The sequence below is a fragment of the Cyclopterus lumpus genome, chromosome 3 (assembly GCF_009769545.1).
Source record: "Cyclopterus lumpus isolate fCycLum1 chromosome 3, fCycLum1.pri, whole genome shotgun sequence".
In the NCBI taxonomy this organism is placed as follows: Eukaryota; Metazoa; Chordata; class Actinopteri; order Perciformes; family Cyclopteridae; genus Cyclopterus; species Cyclopterus lumpus.
In genome coordinates this window covers 10,841,831-10,855,798 of record NC_046968.1, presented here as the reverse complement: position 1 = coordinate 10,855,798, position 13,968 = coordinate 10,841,831, and the positions used below count along the sequence as shown (strand labels likewise).

The 13,968-nt window shown below is 43.1% G+C and overlaps 1 protein-coding gene across 1 annotated transcript; it reads right to left on the bottom strand.

Annotated features, from left to right (window-relative positions):
* Positions 1 to 73: 73 nt before the first annotated feature.
* On the bottom strand, positions 74 to 13,607 carry gas6 (growth arrest-specific 6). Its single transcript, XM_034563369.1, has 15 exons — positions 13,174 to 13,607; positions 12,768 to 12,928; positions 10,842 to 10,866; positions 10,687 to 10,749; positions 8,619 to 8,741; positions 7,475 to 7,594; positions 5,845 to 5,967; positions 4,765 to 4,886; positions 4,449 to 4,567; positions 3,826 to 4,015; positions 3,578 to 3,742; positions 3,320 to 3,488; positions 2,997 to 3,136; positions 2,714 to 2,915; positions 74 to 2,070 (listed from the first exon to the last, which is right to left on the bottom strand). Exons 1-15 carry the CDS (start codon positions 13,247 to 13,249, stop codon positions 1,919 to 1,921), a joined length of 1,950 nt encoding a protein of 649 aa, XP_034419260.1. The 5' UTR covers positions 13,250 to 13,607; the 3' UTR covers positions 74 to 1,918.
* Between the last annotated feature and the right edge of the window lie 361 nt (positions 13,608 to 13,968).

Here is a 13,968-nt window from a genome sequence, read left to right as displayed (position 1 = left end):
ACATCAACATGCCAGACACAGTAACCACACATAATACAAATGCGTTTTTTGAAAATACAATTTTACTCTATAATGTTCATACAACTGCTTTTATTTTTAAATAGTATTTTCAGTTGAGGGAAGTTAAAACTCAAAAGGCAGACTCCTCTCAGCATTGTACACATACTGGCAGTTAAAAGTGAAAAATTAAAACTAAGAGAAAATTTCAATATACAACACATGATACAAAAAATAATAACTTGTCAAGCTCTATATTCTGGCATTCATTCATCAGAAAATGTTACATTAGAGGGAAGTAAAATAACACTGGAGCCCTTTTGGCGTTCACAATGCTCCTGTAATTCTTTGTTTTTATTGTGTTTTGATTTGCTCAGCACCTATAAAATAAAATTTAAAAAACTGAGTCCCAGATTTGATCCCTGTCACCCAACTCCTACTTCAAGAAAATATTTGTTTGTGGCTTTAAATGTTTGCAGGAAGCAGATGAAGTTCAGAGACTCAGATTACCGTTTTGTTACAACTTAAATGTGCAGGAAACCTCCGTGAGCAGAAGGAAGTGTTTTTGTTTTCTGTCTTCTACAAAGCATTGTACAGTCACATTATTTACATATTCAGTATATTACAGCACTCTCTCAGTAGCTTGTGTGGTGCAATGCAGTGCTCTCTCTCTCTCTCCCTCCCTCCCTCCCTCTATGGCAAGGGCCCCTTCCTGTCTCCCTGTGCTTCTGAGACTAATCATCATCCTCAGATCGGTATATGGCAGGTATTAATGTGTTTGGGTGATTCTGAAGGAGAGAAGGTGCCTGTGATGACGTTAGTGATTGAAGATTATTGAGAATCATGGTGTCAGTCAAGTCTTTAAAAGACTGTAATACTCCAAAATGCACAGGTGGTAATGCATAGTGTATTAACTGCAATGAGTACATGTTATTAGGAGAAGCTTTAGCTCTGTTGGTGTGTTACAGTACTGCACCTTTGTGAAGGGACTCACCTGTTAGGAGGAGAGCTGTTGTGAAGTTTGGGTTGGTTGTTCTTTGTAGGCACACGGTTGATTTTTTTTTAAGGTTGCAGGCAGACATGGAGTGCTGCTTTAGTCGAGTGGAAATCAAGAAGATTCACACGCAGTCCATTGCTACCTGCAACAATGTGCAATGTTCTCTACATAACACAAAAGTGTGGCTAAGACCACGCCACCCCTGCTGTGGTATGACGGAGGGGATTCAGCTTGATAGGAGCAAATAAGATGGATTTAGTCCCCAAACAGCCCCTAAAGTCATTATGCGCCAAACACTCACGAAGATCTGAGCACCTAGTCACACATTTTCTTCATGTAGCTGATGAACGACTATATTTCTGGTCCCCATTTTTTTCATGTCATCAGATTCTACATGAGAACTTGATTATTTCAAGCTTCGTGACGTGGGTCTTAGGTGGACTGGACGTGACCACATCTTTATCAGCCGAGTTGCTGCAGCAAAGAGTCCCAGCCTACAAAGTCCCAGTCCGATCTGCACAGGATGCGAGGCATAGTAGGCTGAGCCAAGACCAACTATTGGACATTGATCTAGATAAGAGGCTGTGATGATTCATGGGCAGTTTTTGAGGCAATGTCTTATCTTCTGCCTAGTACAAGGGACATTGCTCATTGGCTGACGAGCTGCCTTACTGAGTCATTAAACTGAGAATACTGTGACAATCCCTCAAATGCCTCGAGACAGCAGTGTCATCACAGTAATAGGACAGGGTGATCCTGGGCTAAGGCTCCAGCTGCAACCACAACGCCTGGTCCAGCTTTTGTTTTTAAACATTCCAAAACGTCTCCCTACCGGTCAAAGCTTTTATCAATATATTGGAAAACAAAATCCCCATTGCCTCAATGAACTGCCAATGGATCAGCTTTGGCAGACTAATGCACTGGTCACTGGTGAGAGTCCAGCAGGGGGCAGGAGTGTGAGCGGATGTCATTGTGTTTGTGGATGGCCTGGTCCAAGTCCAGAGACTGTCCGTTAACACTGACCTCCATACAGCCGCTGTAGGGCGCCGACACCAGCGTGGACACCAGAGAGACATCTGAGGGAGGAAACGACAACATGTGATCTAGCAGATAACAAGATACGACTGTGTGGGAGCCCTAGTCTGTGTGTTGAATCAGTCAGGCAAGGAGAAAAGAACCAAATCCATATTAGGTTTTCTTTCCAGTTTGGAGATTCCTGGAGTTATAAATCAGCTGCCAGTCACTGCAGAAGTGACTGGCAGCTGATTGATGAACTATGGATCATTATTATGGTTTGCCAACTACAGTAAGGCACGAGTGTTTTGACGGAGATTAGCAGAAAAACCTAATATTTATATAATTCAATAGTTCAGCTCAAGATAACAGAACGTGCCACAAACAAAATGTGCAATCCTGAAATGTACATGTGCCAAATACTGGACGTGTTGTAGAGCTACCATTTACTGAAGTAAAATACACAAACAGCCATCAATAATGTTAAATTACAAGCTTCTCACAATAAATACATTCTGAATCCCTCATTTCCACCTGAGTATTGAATACTGTCTGGCAGCTTTAGATGCCTATACTGTTTTAACACTTTAGTGTTCTCCATTTATACTTTTACAACTCTCTACATCTCCACTAACACTTTTGCTGCTTACTGTACAACATGAATCACAATCTACTAAATGTGTACAGAAATGTGTGTGTCCTCACCAGGGAGGCCTCCGATGAAGGTGCTGGACTGTGACACAGAGTCAAAAGGAATTTCGGTGTTTTCACTACGTCCAGAATGACCATCGACCAGCAGCAGGGTTTGGTTGCCTGAGATCGTCACGTGGATTTCATGACTCTCGCCGTCACACAGGGGGGCAGGAGAGCTGGCAATGATGACATCACCGACAGATACCAGAACAAACTGAAGGCACACGAAAGGTTAGTGTTGAGATCAAACACCGTGACTCATTTCACACACACGCACACATGTTGATGTACTCACATCTCTCCATTCATCAGTGCCGGGATGATAGTTGGCCAGAGCGATGGAGAGAGGGACTCTGTCCTGGTGAACCAGTGCAAACAGCACTCCGATCGCAGAAGTTGGACGCAGGGTCAACTGTACGCTCAGGTTGTGTGACTCTGGAGCGACGATAACAGGAGGAGAGAGAGAACAGCAGGTCATGAACTTTATCCACAAAACAAACCGTTGACGGCAGCAAACATTCATGCAAACAAACAAACAAATAGGAGAAGCCATTAGGCAAAGATATGCAATCCCGAGCCCTGCTATGCACAACACTCCCACACATGCACACACTGCACCATAGCTGATGTTGAAGAGAGCGAAGCCTGTGCCGGGGTAATACGATCCAGGGTTCTCCGTGCTGAAACACTGCATGTTGTCGTTGGAGCGAATGGTTTCTTGTATGGACGTATCTTCACCAGTCAACCACCTCCACTCCTTCATACAGCCATCCAGACGGGGATTCACCTATGTGATAATCACACCAGTTGAGAACCATGTAAAGAACATCTCCGTTTGGTACACGTTCAGGGTAATACACAAGCACAAATAAACACCTGATTGACGAGGCCGTCCTCTCTGAAAGGGACTCCTCCCACGGTGAGGTTGAGTTCGTGCATGCCTTTCTTGAGCGTAAACAGATCACCGTTGACTGCAATCTTCATGACGGCCTCCCTGTCAATCTTTATCACTAGACTCCGGCCCTGCTCCTCCACCGAGATCTGAGAAGAAAACCAGACCTTTAAAGAAGCCTTCAATCAGCTTATGTACACAGCGTATGACTGTTCACAAGAGAAACTCTAACCTTTCTCCACTGGCCATCATTAACGAGGGGTCCGCTGCTGGTGACCCTGCTGACGGTGCCGTATTTAAGCTGTAGTTCCAGTTTCCCATGGTGCATTGCCAGAACAATCCATGAGCTGTTTATGTGACCTCCGGCAAAGAAGATCACCCCCTCAGGGTCGTAGCTGCGGAAGTCAAACTCTGCAGAAAAGCTGGGAGGTGCATTTAAATAGGTATGTTAGTATGACAAAGATAGTTGAGAATAAACATGAAATAAAAAAATAAAAAATGACCAACATTATTTTATCTGCAATCCACTTGGCACTCAAACTAAGTGGGAGGCATTTTTCCAGATTTTTTTTTTTTTTTTTTAAATTAGCCAATATAACTTTACAGTGACAATATATGGTAAATAAAAATGTTTGCCTTTATGACATCAAACCAAGGGACTGTTTCAAGCTTACTGTATCATTGTAATACAAAAATACAATTTGTTAAATCTTCTCAATTAGAGAAACCAACGGTCTTACCAGAAGAGTCCATTTAGTCTTTTATCCGTCTTTATACTTACTGTAACAAGGGTATAAATGTAGAAAAGGTGTGATGTTTTTGTGAAGAGACTACTGTTGAGCATGATTTCCTCACCCAGTTTGAATCCTCCGGCGGAAACGCAGCCGGACCACAGGCACACCGCTGAACATGCGGCCAAGGTAGAGGGAACGAGAGTTCCTCTTCAGAGACGGCGACATGCAGGGAGTGATAGGCTGTGAAAACACAAACATAAAGCTAGAGATCACGCATGCTGCTACTTCCTGAGAACCATTTGTGAATGCAGCACGTGGCTCATTTTAACTGGTTAAACAGGCCGAGAGTGTACTTTACGGTTCACATTCAACCATAACGGTGAGGTCTGAAGTATGAAATATGACGGTTAATATTTGCCACAGTTAATGTGTTTCACCTTACAGCTCCTGAGGTCCTGGCTCAGCTTCATGCCCTGACGACCGTCACAGAAGCAACGGAAACTCCCCGGAGTGTTCAGACACTCCTCCGCACACACACCCGCATCACACTCATCCACATCTGACGAGCGATAGAGCAGGTTGAAGACGTAAAAGAGAAGGAGAGGTGAACGTCATGAGTGAGGTATGAAGGGTTACAGACAATCAGAGAGTTCATGAATTAGCAGAGTCCCATCTGTGGAGGAATTAAAAAAGGATCTTAAAAACACATTAGTTCCACAAGCATTAATAAAAAAAACATATCGGAGAATGCAAACACTTGAGTCGAGTGGCCTTTGACCTCGACTGGGTGGTTCCTCCCCGCTGCACATACAACCTTACATGGCCATGAGAAGTTTGGCTATAATAAACGTTAATTCTCAGAGGAGGGACACTGAGGTTATGAAAAGTCTGGTTTCCACTGCAGAGCAAAACAGGGAACAGGAGTGATTAATGACTTTGGTTTAAGTTTTCTTACTCAATGTGTCCACCAACGGGCCTAATAATGTGCCTGTTTATCTTAGTATATTATGTTATTAAATACCAAGACAAGCAATAGAAGAATGTCCAAGGCCAAAAGCATGGCGAGTATTAAACAGGATATAATATTATATTTGTACATTACATTTATGAAAGCCAAAGGCTTCTTGAAGATAAGGCTTGGTGATGCTGCTGGGATTGTGTTTTAACCTGTAAACCTGTGTTTGTGAATTATGAATACTGTATTTAGTTTTTACTACATTTATTTTGCTTTGATAACCATTTCTGTCCCGTTTGATATTAAAAAAAAGACACAAATAACAAGGTCCCAGGGTCACTCTGTATTCTTTTTCCCCCGTGAATTTAACTTTTTTTAATGGCATAGAGATGGTGACCTGTTACCTACTTATAGAGTTTCTCTCGTTGCATTCCTTTCCTGACCCCACAACACAGCTGTATCACGTCCCGCTGGGACTGAAGCTGCTCCTCAGTTCGTTCTCATGAAACTATGCGTTTGTGTATGCGTATATACACACACACACACACACACACACACTTACCAACACAGCTCTTGGTTTCGTTGTCGTAGACATAGCCGACATCGCACAAGCAATCATAGCTGCCCTCTATATTCTCACACCGTGCAGTTCCACAGACACCTGGGTCCTTACACTCATCCATATCTGAAAGAAAACAGGGAAGGGTACAAAGTCAACTCTTCAGCTGGAAGGACATGATCTGAGGAGGTCATGTGTATACTTCATTCGTGTCAGGAGAACACAGATGGTTGTAAATTCTGGTCCTGATCAGGGTTGCAAAATTCCGGGAATATTCAAAGTTGGAAACTTTCCACGGGAATTAATGGGAATAAACTGGAAATGTTGGGGTAATTTAACTGTATGTACCTTGTCATAAGCAGACATGCATGCAAACATTTATAATACAACTTTTAAAAATGACATTTTTGACATTTTGTGAATAGAACTTTATTCTTTCTTCGAACAACAAAAACATGAACGGTGAATAAAAAAGGTGTATTCCCTATGATCACCACCCCCCAACCCAATTTTTTTTTTGTTGTTGTGTTTTTCCCTGAATCCTTTCAGGTCTAAATGCGTTCTTCCTGGACCTCATCAACGTCCTCCTTACTGCTGTAAAAAGTTAGTCTATTGTATACAAATAAACTTGGTATTAAAATGAACATGGCTTCAGTTTACCAAGTAATCAATATGCTAGGTAATGACAAACAGTGTTGGGAAAGTTCACTTTCTACAACACTAGTTCAGTTCATAGTTCACATATTTTAAAATGAACTAGTTCAGTTCATAGTTCATAATTCAAAATGTTGAACTAATTTCACAGCTCCAAAAAATGAACTAGTTCAGTTATTTTTTTCATTATGTTGAGAGCTATAATTGAAATCTCCATCTGTCTGCAATACCGCTCTTGGCCTCTACGCAACTCGGCGCTCTCACACTTGCCAGGCATATATGGGCTGAAACGTTCAGACAACACTGATGACAAAGACGTTCAAAAACGTTTATGTTTCTGGCAGACAATGTTCCCAACCAGCTGCATTCAGGGTCCAGCTGAGCTAGGAGTGCATAGTCTTGTTCTCAACTACATTTAAGTTCCCTGTTATATGCTTTTGCAAATAAAATTCCAGAGACAAAATTCCCGTGGAAACTTTCCGGAAATTTACGGAAACTTTCCGCCCCTTTGCAACCCTAGTCCTGATTGATGAACCACTTGAATCAAAATGCTCTAGTCCTCACGAACCTTCGTCCTATTTACACTGAAATAAATATTGTCACAGAAGACCCCATTCCCATTTTTAGAGGCTATGCCATTAAATCAAGTGGACATTTCAGGATGTCTCGATCATAACTTCTGTGGGTTTAAAGAATGATTACAAACTCATGTTTTGCAAGCAATGTTGGACCTGGCAAAAGGTCTGAGAGGCCTAATTCATTAACTAAACCATTTATTCTTCACAATGATATTTATGTCACAAGACTAAACAACACCGTTATTGGCTGACTAAAAAGGACCTGAACCAAAAAACACCTTCAAAACATTTATACAATAACTGCAAAAACATTTTTCTTTAATATAGTTTGAAGTGGAGTCAAACAAAGTGATATTCGCAGCTGTAGTTTTGCCATGATTCCAGCAGTTTGATGAACTTACCATTACACATGTGGCGTCCTACCAACATGTAGCCTTGGTGACAGGAGCAGCGGTAACTGCCCATAGTGTTGTTGCACTCGTGGTCACACCCTCCATTTCGCTTGCTGCACTCGTTGACATCTGCAAACAGGGTGATGGCACAGTCAACATCAACGCAGGAAAAGCATCATCATGGGCTGTGAGCAGCATTAGGCTGTTTGGCTGGTGGTAAGATTTCCCATAGCAATACAGGATAGCTTTGGACTCAACATAACCCATTTGGAAATCATGAATAGGAGCGCCGGTGTGAGTTGCCAGTTTGATACAGTTTGAAAAACTCAGTCCAATGTCCTATGAATTTCTACTTTGTTAAATGGCTCACAAATACATGCCACACTATGTCATTGTGGCTGAGTGTTGCAGCTGAATGTTTAGGAGCAGTGCCGTCGTCAAGTGGAAAGGGCTCAGACCGAGTCGAACTGAATCGGTTCTGGTTTCCTCTCGCAGTAAGGTGGCAGGATGAGTCACAGTGGAAATGTGTGGAATGATGGCTTTGCCATAAGTCAACATGTTTCCCTCTCCCTCAGTGTGTGTGTGTGTGTGTGTGTGTGTGTGTGTTTGCCAGTTCCTGCTTATGAACTTAATATTTGTGACATTTCCCTTGTGAAAGTAGAATCCTTGATCTAAAAAGGAAAACCTCCCCTCGTGTCTGTACATGGTAACAAGCTTTGACCTCTAATGAGACAAATAGATTACTGTTGTGACTTCCCGTACATGCAGTTCATATTGACCTGCCACATCATTAATAAAAGGCAGCAACACTTGGATATTAAAGAGGCATGTGGAACAACAACAGTTGCAATTGTAAGATAACAGAAACACTAGAAGTTTTGCAAGGTCAAAATAAAAAACAACATTATTCACATCAACATGATGAGAAACAATAAAAATGTTTGACAATTATATGACTAATATAAGTGATGGAAAGCCAGATTTTGCCATCATTGTACGAGACAGGAGTTGGCTGTCAGAAGGAAGGTCACAAAGACTGACATCTATCCAGAGATGCTGCATATGACGTAGAGTGACGGTGCAAAAATCCAACCTCTGCTGCGCTCCAGCACAGTGTGCAACTATATATGCTTTCCCACAGAGATGACAATACCTTGATCACATCTGGCTCCTGCCCAGCCTGTGAAACAGTGACAGAGGAAGTCACCCTTTTTGTCCTCGCAGCGCACCGTACCTCCGGCATTACAGGGAGAAGGAGAGCATTGGTCTGGAATATCTTCAAGTGAGAGAAAAAACAAACAGACAGACACAGAGGAAGGTTAATATTTCTGTAAAATTGAGTCTGCGCACTTCGGATGCATACAATGAGTGGAACTGTAAATTGACACCAGACATAGGAAGGGCATCTCTTATGTTCCACATATCAGGAGTTCAGTATAAATAGCCTAATGCTGGCTTAGCCCTCGTGCCAGAGATGCCCTAATTCTGTCCTTCCCAGCATACCTGACCTCTAACTCACAAAAAAAAAAAAAGAAGACCAAATGGATATTCAACCTGTTCGTTTGTCCTACTTTTCTAACTTATGTAAGTGAGCACATGCATCAATCTTTTCTCTCCCAATCCACTTTCCTTCTCCCAGCAGTGTGGGAGTTTGACTGCTCGACAAGTCTGGGCATGTCAGCCGAAGTTTAGAGAGGGAAAAGGACAGTGTTTGAAGAAAAGTAGGGGAACAGGAGAGAGATAAGCTCACGTGTGAAACTTTTTCAGTGAATGATGTCAAATACTGTCCATATAAATACCGTCATTCCATCAGTAAAACATCCCATGTTTTACAGATAATCTTTCAGCACTTTTGAATTTGCACATTGACAGCACACTACACAGTGTAGTGTGCAGCATAAAGAGGAAAATCAGTATCAAGTACCATACTCCAGCTGTGAGAGGTTGTGTTCAACATTTGAGTCGAAGTAACTCGTGCTCATCTTTTTCCATAGTTGCAGAAACTTGAACCTTTGTCACAGACCACTAAAAATAGATCATCATCAGTACACATTTATGCATATTGGATGCCTCCTTAGGGCAGTCTTGTTGGGGTCTATGAACAAGCAGGGTTACAAACCGCAGGAGCCTCACTGGTTTCTCTGCTTAACATTTTAGAGGCCCCTTAACAGCATGTCATCAATTAATATCAACATTTTATTTTAATAAAGCAAACACTGTGGGCTACCACAATGACTGTTTTCATAGGCCCCTTCCAGGGTACAGAGCTGCAACAATTCATGTAACTTACAGTAGATGCTGGCCAATGGGAAGATGTGTTTTTAAGGAGTCCATATTTTCTGTGGAGCAATTTACAAAACATGCGTGTCCGCAAACTGCAGACTAAGGGAACAGAAACGGGGTGGAGTGGCAGAACAAACAGTCTCCTGTGCTTCTCATATGAGCAAATATAAAGTTGAAACTGTATCTTTCCATAACATGCCATGTTTGTTAATTCCATGTCCTAAATGTTTCATAAATGGAATTTGTGGAATGTCATGATCGGCCACCCACTGCACTGAGGCAGCAGACAGACGGCAGAGATTTGCAGTGAGAAGTAGTGAGAGAGATAGATGGTAGAGAGATGGTGAGCTGCCGTGCCGTGATGCTGCAGCTGAGTCATGGAAACCCCCCTTGAGGTTCCTCAGCCAATAGCAGTGAAGCCGGGTTGGTCTCTTGTTTTCTGATGCAGCAGAAATTCTGTGCTCCACTCGCGTCAGACTTTTTCCTTTCACGTCAGCCCTCCGCTGAACCAACTCACCAAGACACTGGTGCAGTCACCCAGAGATAGTGAGTGAGCGAGAATGTGACGACTGAAGGGGTGTGTCCCTCATCCGCCAATCCGCAGCATCACTGAGGCAAAGTGCTGCAACGTTACTCACAGATACCTGGGCTCAGGCGCATAAAGCACACACGCTATTTCAAAAGACACAGAATCAGGTGTGTCACGCTGCAAAACTGCAGAAATTCAGCACCTTTTTTTATTATTTATTTCTTCCCTTTCAGCTTGGAGAGAGTGTGTGCCACAGTGTGATGCAAAGCAGTGATACTGCAGTGCAGCCCAACCCTACATTACAACAAGGTTGCCTCTCTCTGGATGTAGTAATACTTGTGAAAAGACAGACAGAAAAGATGGCAGTCTACAATAATGCCATTCACAGATAAGAGGGCATCACACTTACTGTGAACACATGTAATCAGATCCTGTTTCTTCTTTTCGGCATCTCCAAACTTCTCCATGCAGGCTATACAAAAAAACAACATACAAGTAAGATTAACAACATAGAATCAGTCTTCATCAATCAGATGATGTGTTTTAGTCAGAACGCTAACTTACCTAAATATTTGGGATAGAAGTAGTCCTAAATCAGAGAGAAGAGGTGGAAAGAGATGGATAAAGTTAAATAGGCAACAAAAAACTAAAACAGAAAAAGATAATCTAAATAAATGGTCACGGCTAGTTGGGGGCGGGATTCCGTTAATACTTAACACAAGCAAGGTTTCGTTTCATGTCTGATCTCTGTGCTCATGGGAGTGAAAAGAGACTTGTAAACAATAATTTATTTTGGCATTTGAGAGATCACAATATGATTAGACTAATCTCTGGGTCTGTGTGCTCTCTAATGGGTGCGGCCCTTTGCCAAAGGGAATGTTCTGCATTCCTGATAGTGGGAGCATCCCTCCCGCGTCCTAGCTGCAGTACTCCACATGTAGGTCAGAATTTGGGGATGATCTACCAATGGAAATATCTGCTGTGGAGGAATAGAGACATTAGGGAATTACTGCTGTTGCAGTAGGAGAAGCTGCAGCTGACTGAGGCAAAAAACTCTCCTGCAAGAATCAGTTACGAGACAAAATCTCTGCTGAAGCTCAAAACATATTACACAACGTAAAGCCCGATAATACCAGTGATGCAAAAAATTATTTGCAACGGTCAGGCTGAGATGCAATGTGGTCCTAAAACTGACTAAACATAATCCTTACGTCAGCTGTGACACATTATTACTCTTTTACGAACTAACAAGTGAGGTACCAGAAACTCGGCGTAATCGCGTGCATGTAGCCAAAGCGTGAGTATCAAAGAACACCCCACTCTCCCTCTCTCTTTAGAGCCAGTAAGCTGCAGCAGAAGAAAATGCAGAGTCAGAGATGGGCACTTTCAGAATGAATAATGCAGCTATGAATGAGTCGGCAGCTTTGTGATACGACATGGTAGAGGCAAGTCCAGCTGATTCAAACTCCACGAAGACAGAACGTCACCCGACTTCACCTTTTCCTCTGATCCCAGCTCAACATCGCTTTAACCCTCCATCAGCTTCCATGTCTGTCCACTTGGCTAATCTTACGAGTAATCGGAGTCATCGATTGCCTCATTCACTCCCCTGGCTGCTACAATTAACAATGGAGAAAAGTAAGAGCAATCCCTAAAGAGCAGCGCATCACTAGTGCATTGAATCTAACTTAAGAACCAAGCACTTAACATTCAGCGTTGTCAGGATGTACTTGTTGCTGGTATGTTTCGACAGTCAGGCAAGATTCTGCACTGTAAATGGTCCACACTATAACTTTGCTTACTAAGTAACAATCACATGTGCAAACACAGCACATAGAGGTATTTCTTGTAAGACTTAAAAGTCCAATAGGCCCCCATTCAACAATTTCAGACACGTCGCATCACGTTCGTTTATATCTTTGGGGATGGTTGGCATATGCAGCAGATAATACATATTCAATAAAGAGAGAAGAAAAAGAGTGTGGGAGCATGGACACTAGATGAGTGAGGCAATGGGCACTACTGGTGTGGAGTGTGGGGAGCAGCATCTTCACTGCATTTCATAAAATTGAAATTAGTCACACATTGACTCAATGTCCGTCACAGAAACAAAAAAAAAGAAGATGAAGACAACACAGCAAGTTGTTGACATGAGGATATGATGTGCACTGACAGCTATCAGCGCTCTGGACTTATTGGAGCATGAAGACCAGCAGCCCCAACGATGAATCATTAGTCTGCTGTTGCATTACAGTCATCAATTCACAGTCAATATGAACATGAACAGCTTTATGTTTTCCAACAAATATCGTGTGGCAAATCTAGTTTTTGGACTCATTCCAACTGGTGAAATGTGTTTTGACTAGATCCCAGACTTATCTGAGTGTTAAGTCTTTCAGTAGCTCAATGGGGAACAGGGAGGTGTGGTGTTGTGGTTGCTGCATTCAAACCACAACTTCAGTGAGGGGTTCGGTGCCTTAACACACTCACCGTCTCCGGGTCGTTTTCAAACACTTCTCTGGCCTCTTCTTTGCTGCACTTCTCCTCCACACACTCCCTCTCCAAGTGTCCTTGCTTTGTCTCCTCGAAAACTTGATTCGCTCTCCGGTGTCTGCTCAGAAACTGGTTCGCCTCTTGGGGAGACAGCGAAACTAAAACAAAAAAAAGAAAGACACCGTCAAATTCACACGCATTAACCCCAAACAACGAGAGAAAACAACAACTCTGGCTCGAGGCACTATTTTAGCTCCCAAAGACGAAAACATGTTCAGAAAGGTTGCGAAACACCCCCGTTAATCACGTTAATATCATGCATCATCATCATCACCAGACACAACACAAACGTCAAAGAGGACTTAGCGAGCTAGCTAGCCTTAGCATGCAACTGTTTACTCACTGCTGTCGGACCAGCGCACCAGCAGCAGGATTAGCAGGGCGCCCGGGCCAAGGGACGCGGTCGGGGTCAGCCGCATTGTTTCACCGCAGAGAGTCGGACAAACTTTCTCCTGCCTCGTCTCGTAGTCTCTCGAACCCCCCGTCTCGGTCTCCGAGTCCCTCAATGTCACCGAGCCGAGTGAGAGAGCGAAGCACACTGCAGGTATTCAGGTACTCTTCCGACCGTTGGTCGCGAGCGTCTCTGACGTGAAACCGTTGAGCACCTAAACTGTAGCGCGTGCCTCCCGCACATCAATCATCACGGGGGCACATGAGGCGGCTGCTCTCTGGGGCTCTGCTCGTCTCCCCCATTGCGGTTTGTACTTTTTATTGCGTGACCCTCCTCTCTCTCGCTCTCTCGCTCTCTCGCTCTCTCTCTCTCAGGAGGGGGAGTGCGCTCTGAAAAGTGCAGCAGGAGTTTATAACGAGGCATCCCTCCCTCCCTCCCCTTATACTGTCTGTGCGTGCGTGCGTAATGAGGGCTAATCTAACAACACTCATGCAATAACTCTCTGCAATGCACCGTTTCGGAGAAGTCACAGGTTAAAAACCTTTTTAAGGCAGTTTATTTTAGTATTTTTTCCTTTTCCTTTTTCTCTGAATCTCGTGGAACCAAACATCAGTCTCAAGTGCCCTCTCCTATTTCTATTTCTTCAGCGCTCTGCTGATTGACTTGACATTTGACCTGTGTGCCACGTGTTGAACATACGTGTTATTATACAGGGTGTCACATTGAAATCATATTGATAGATATGTG

Coding starts and splice junctions, on each gene's coding strand:
- gas6 (XM_034563369.1), bottom strand. CDS start 13,249: ATGCGGCTGACCCCGACCGCGTCCCTTGGCCCGGGCGCCCTGCTAATC. Junction 3,489..3,577: donor AGGACGGCCTCGTCAATCAG/GTGTTTATTTGT, acceptor ATTATCACATAG/GTGAATCCCCGTCTGGATGG. Junction 2,916..2,996: donor GCACTGATGAATGGAGAGAT/GTGAGTACATCA, acceptor GTGTGCCTTCAG/TTTGTTCTGGTATCTGTCGG.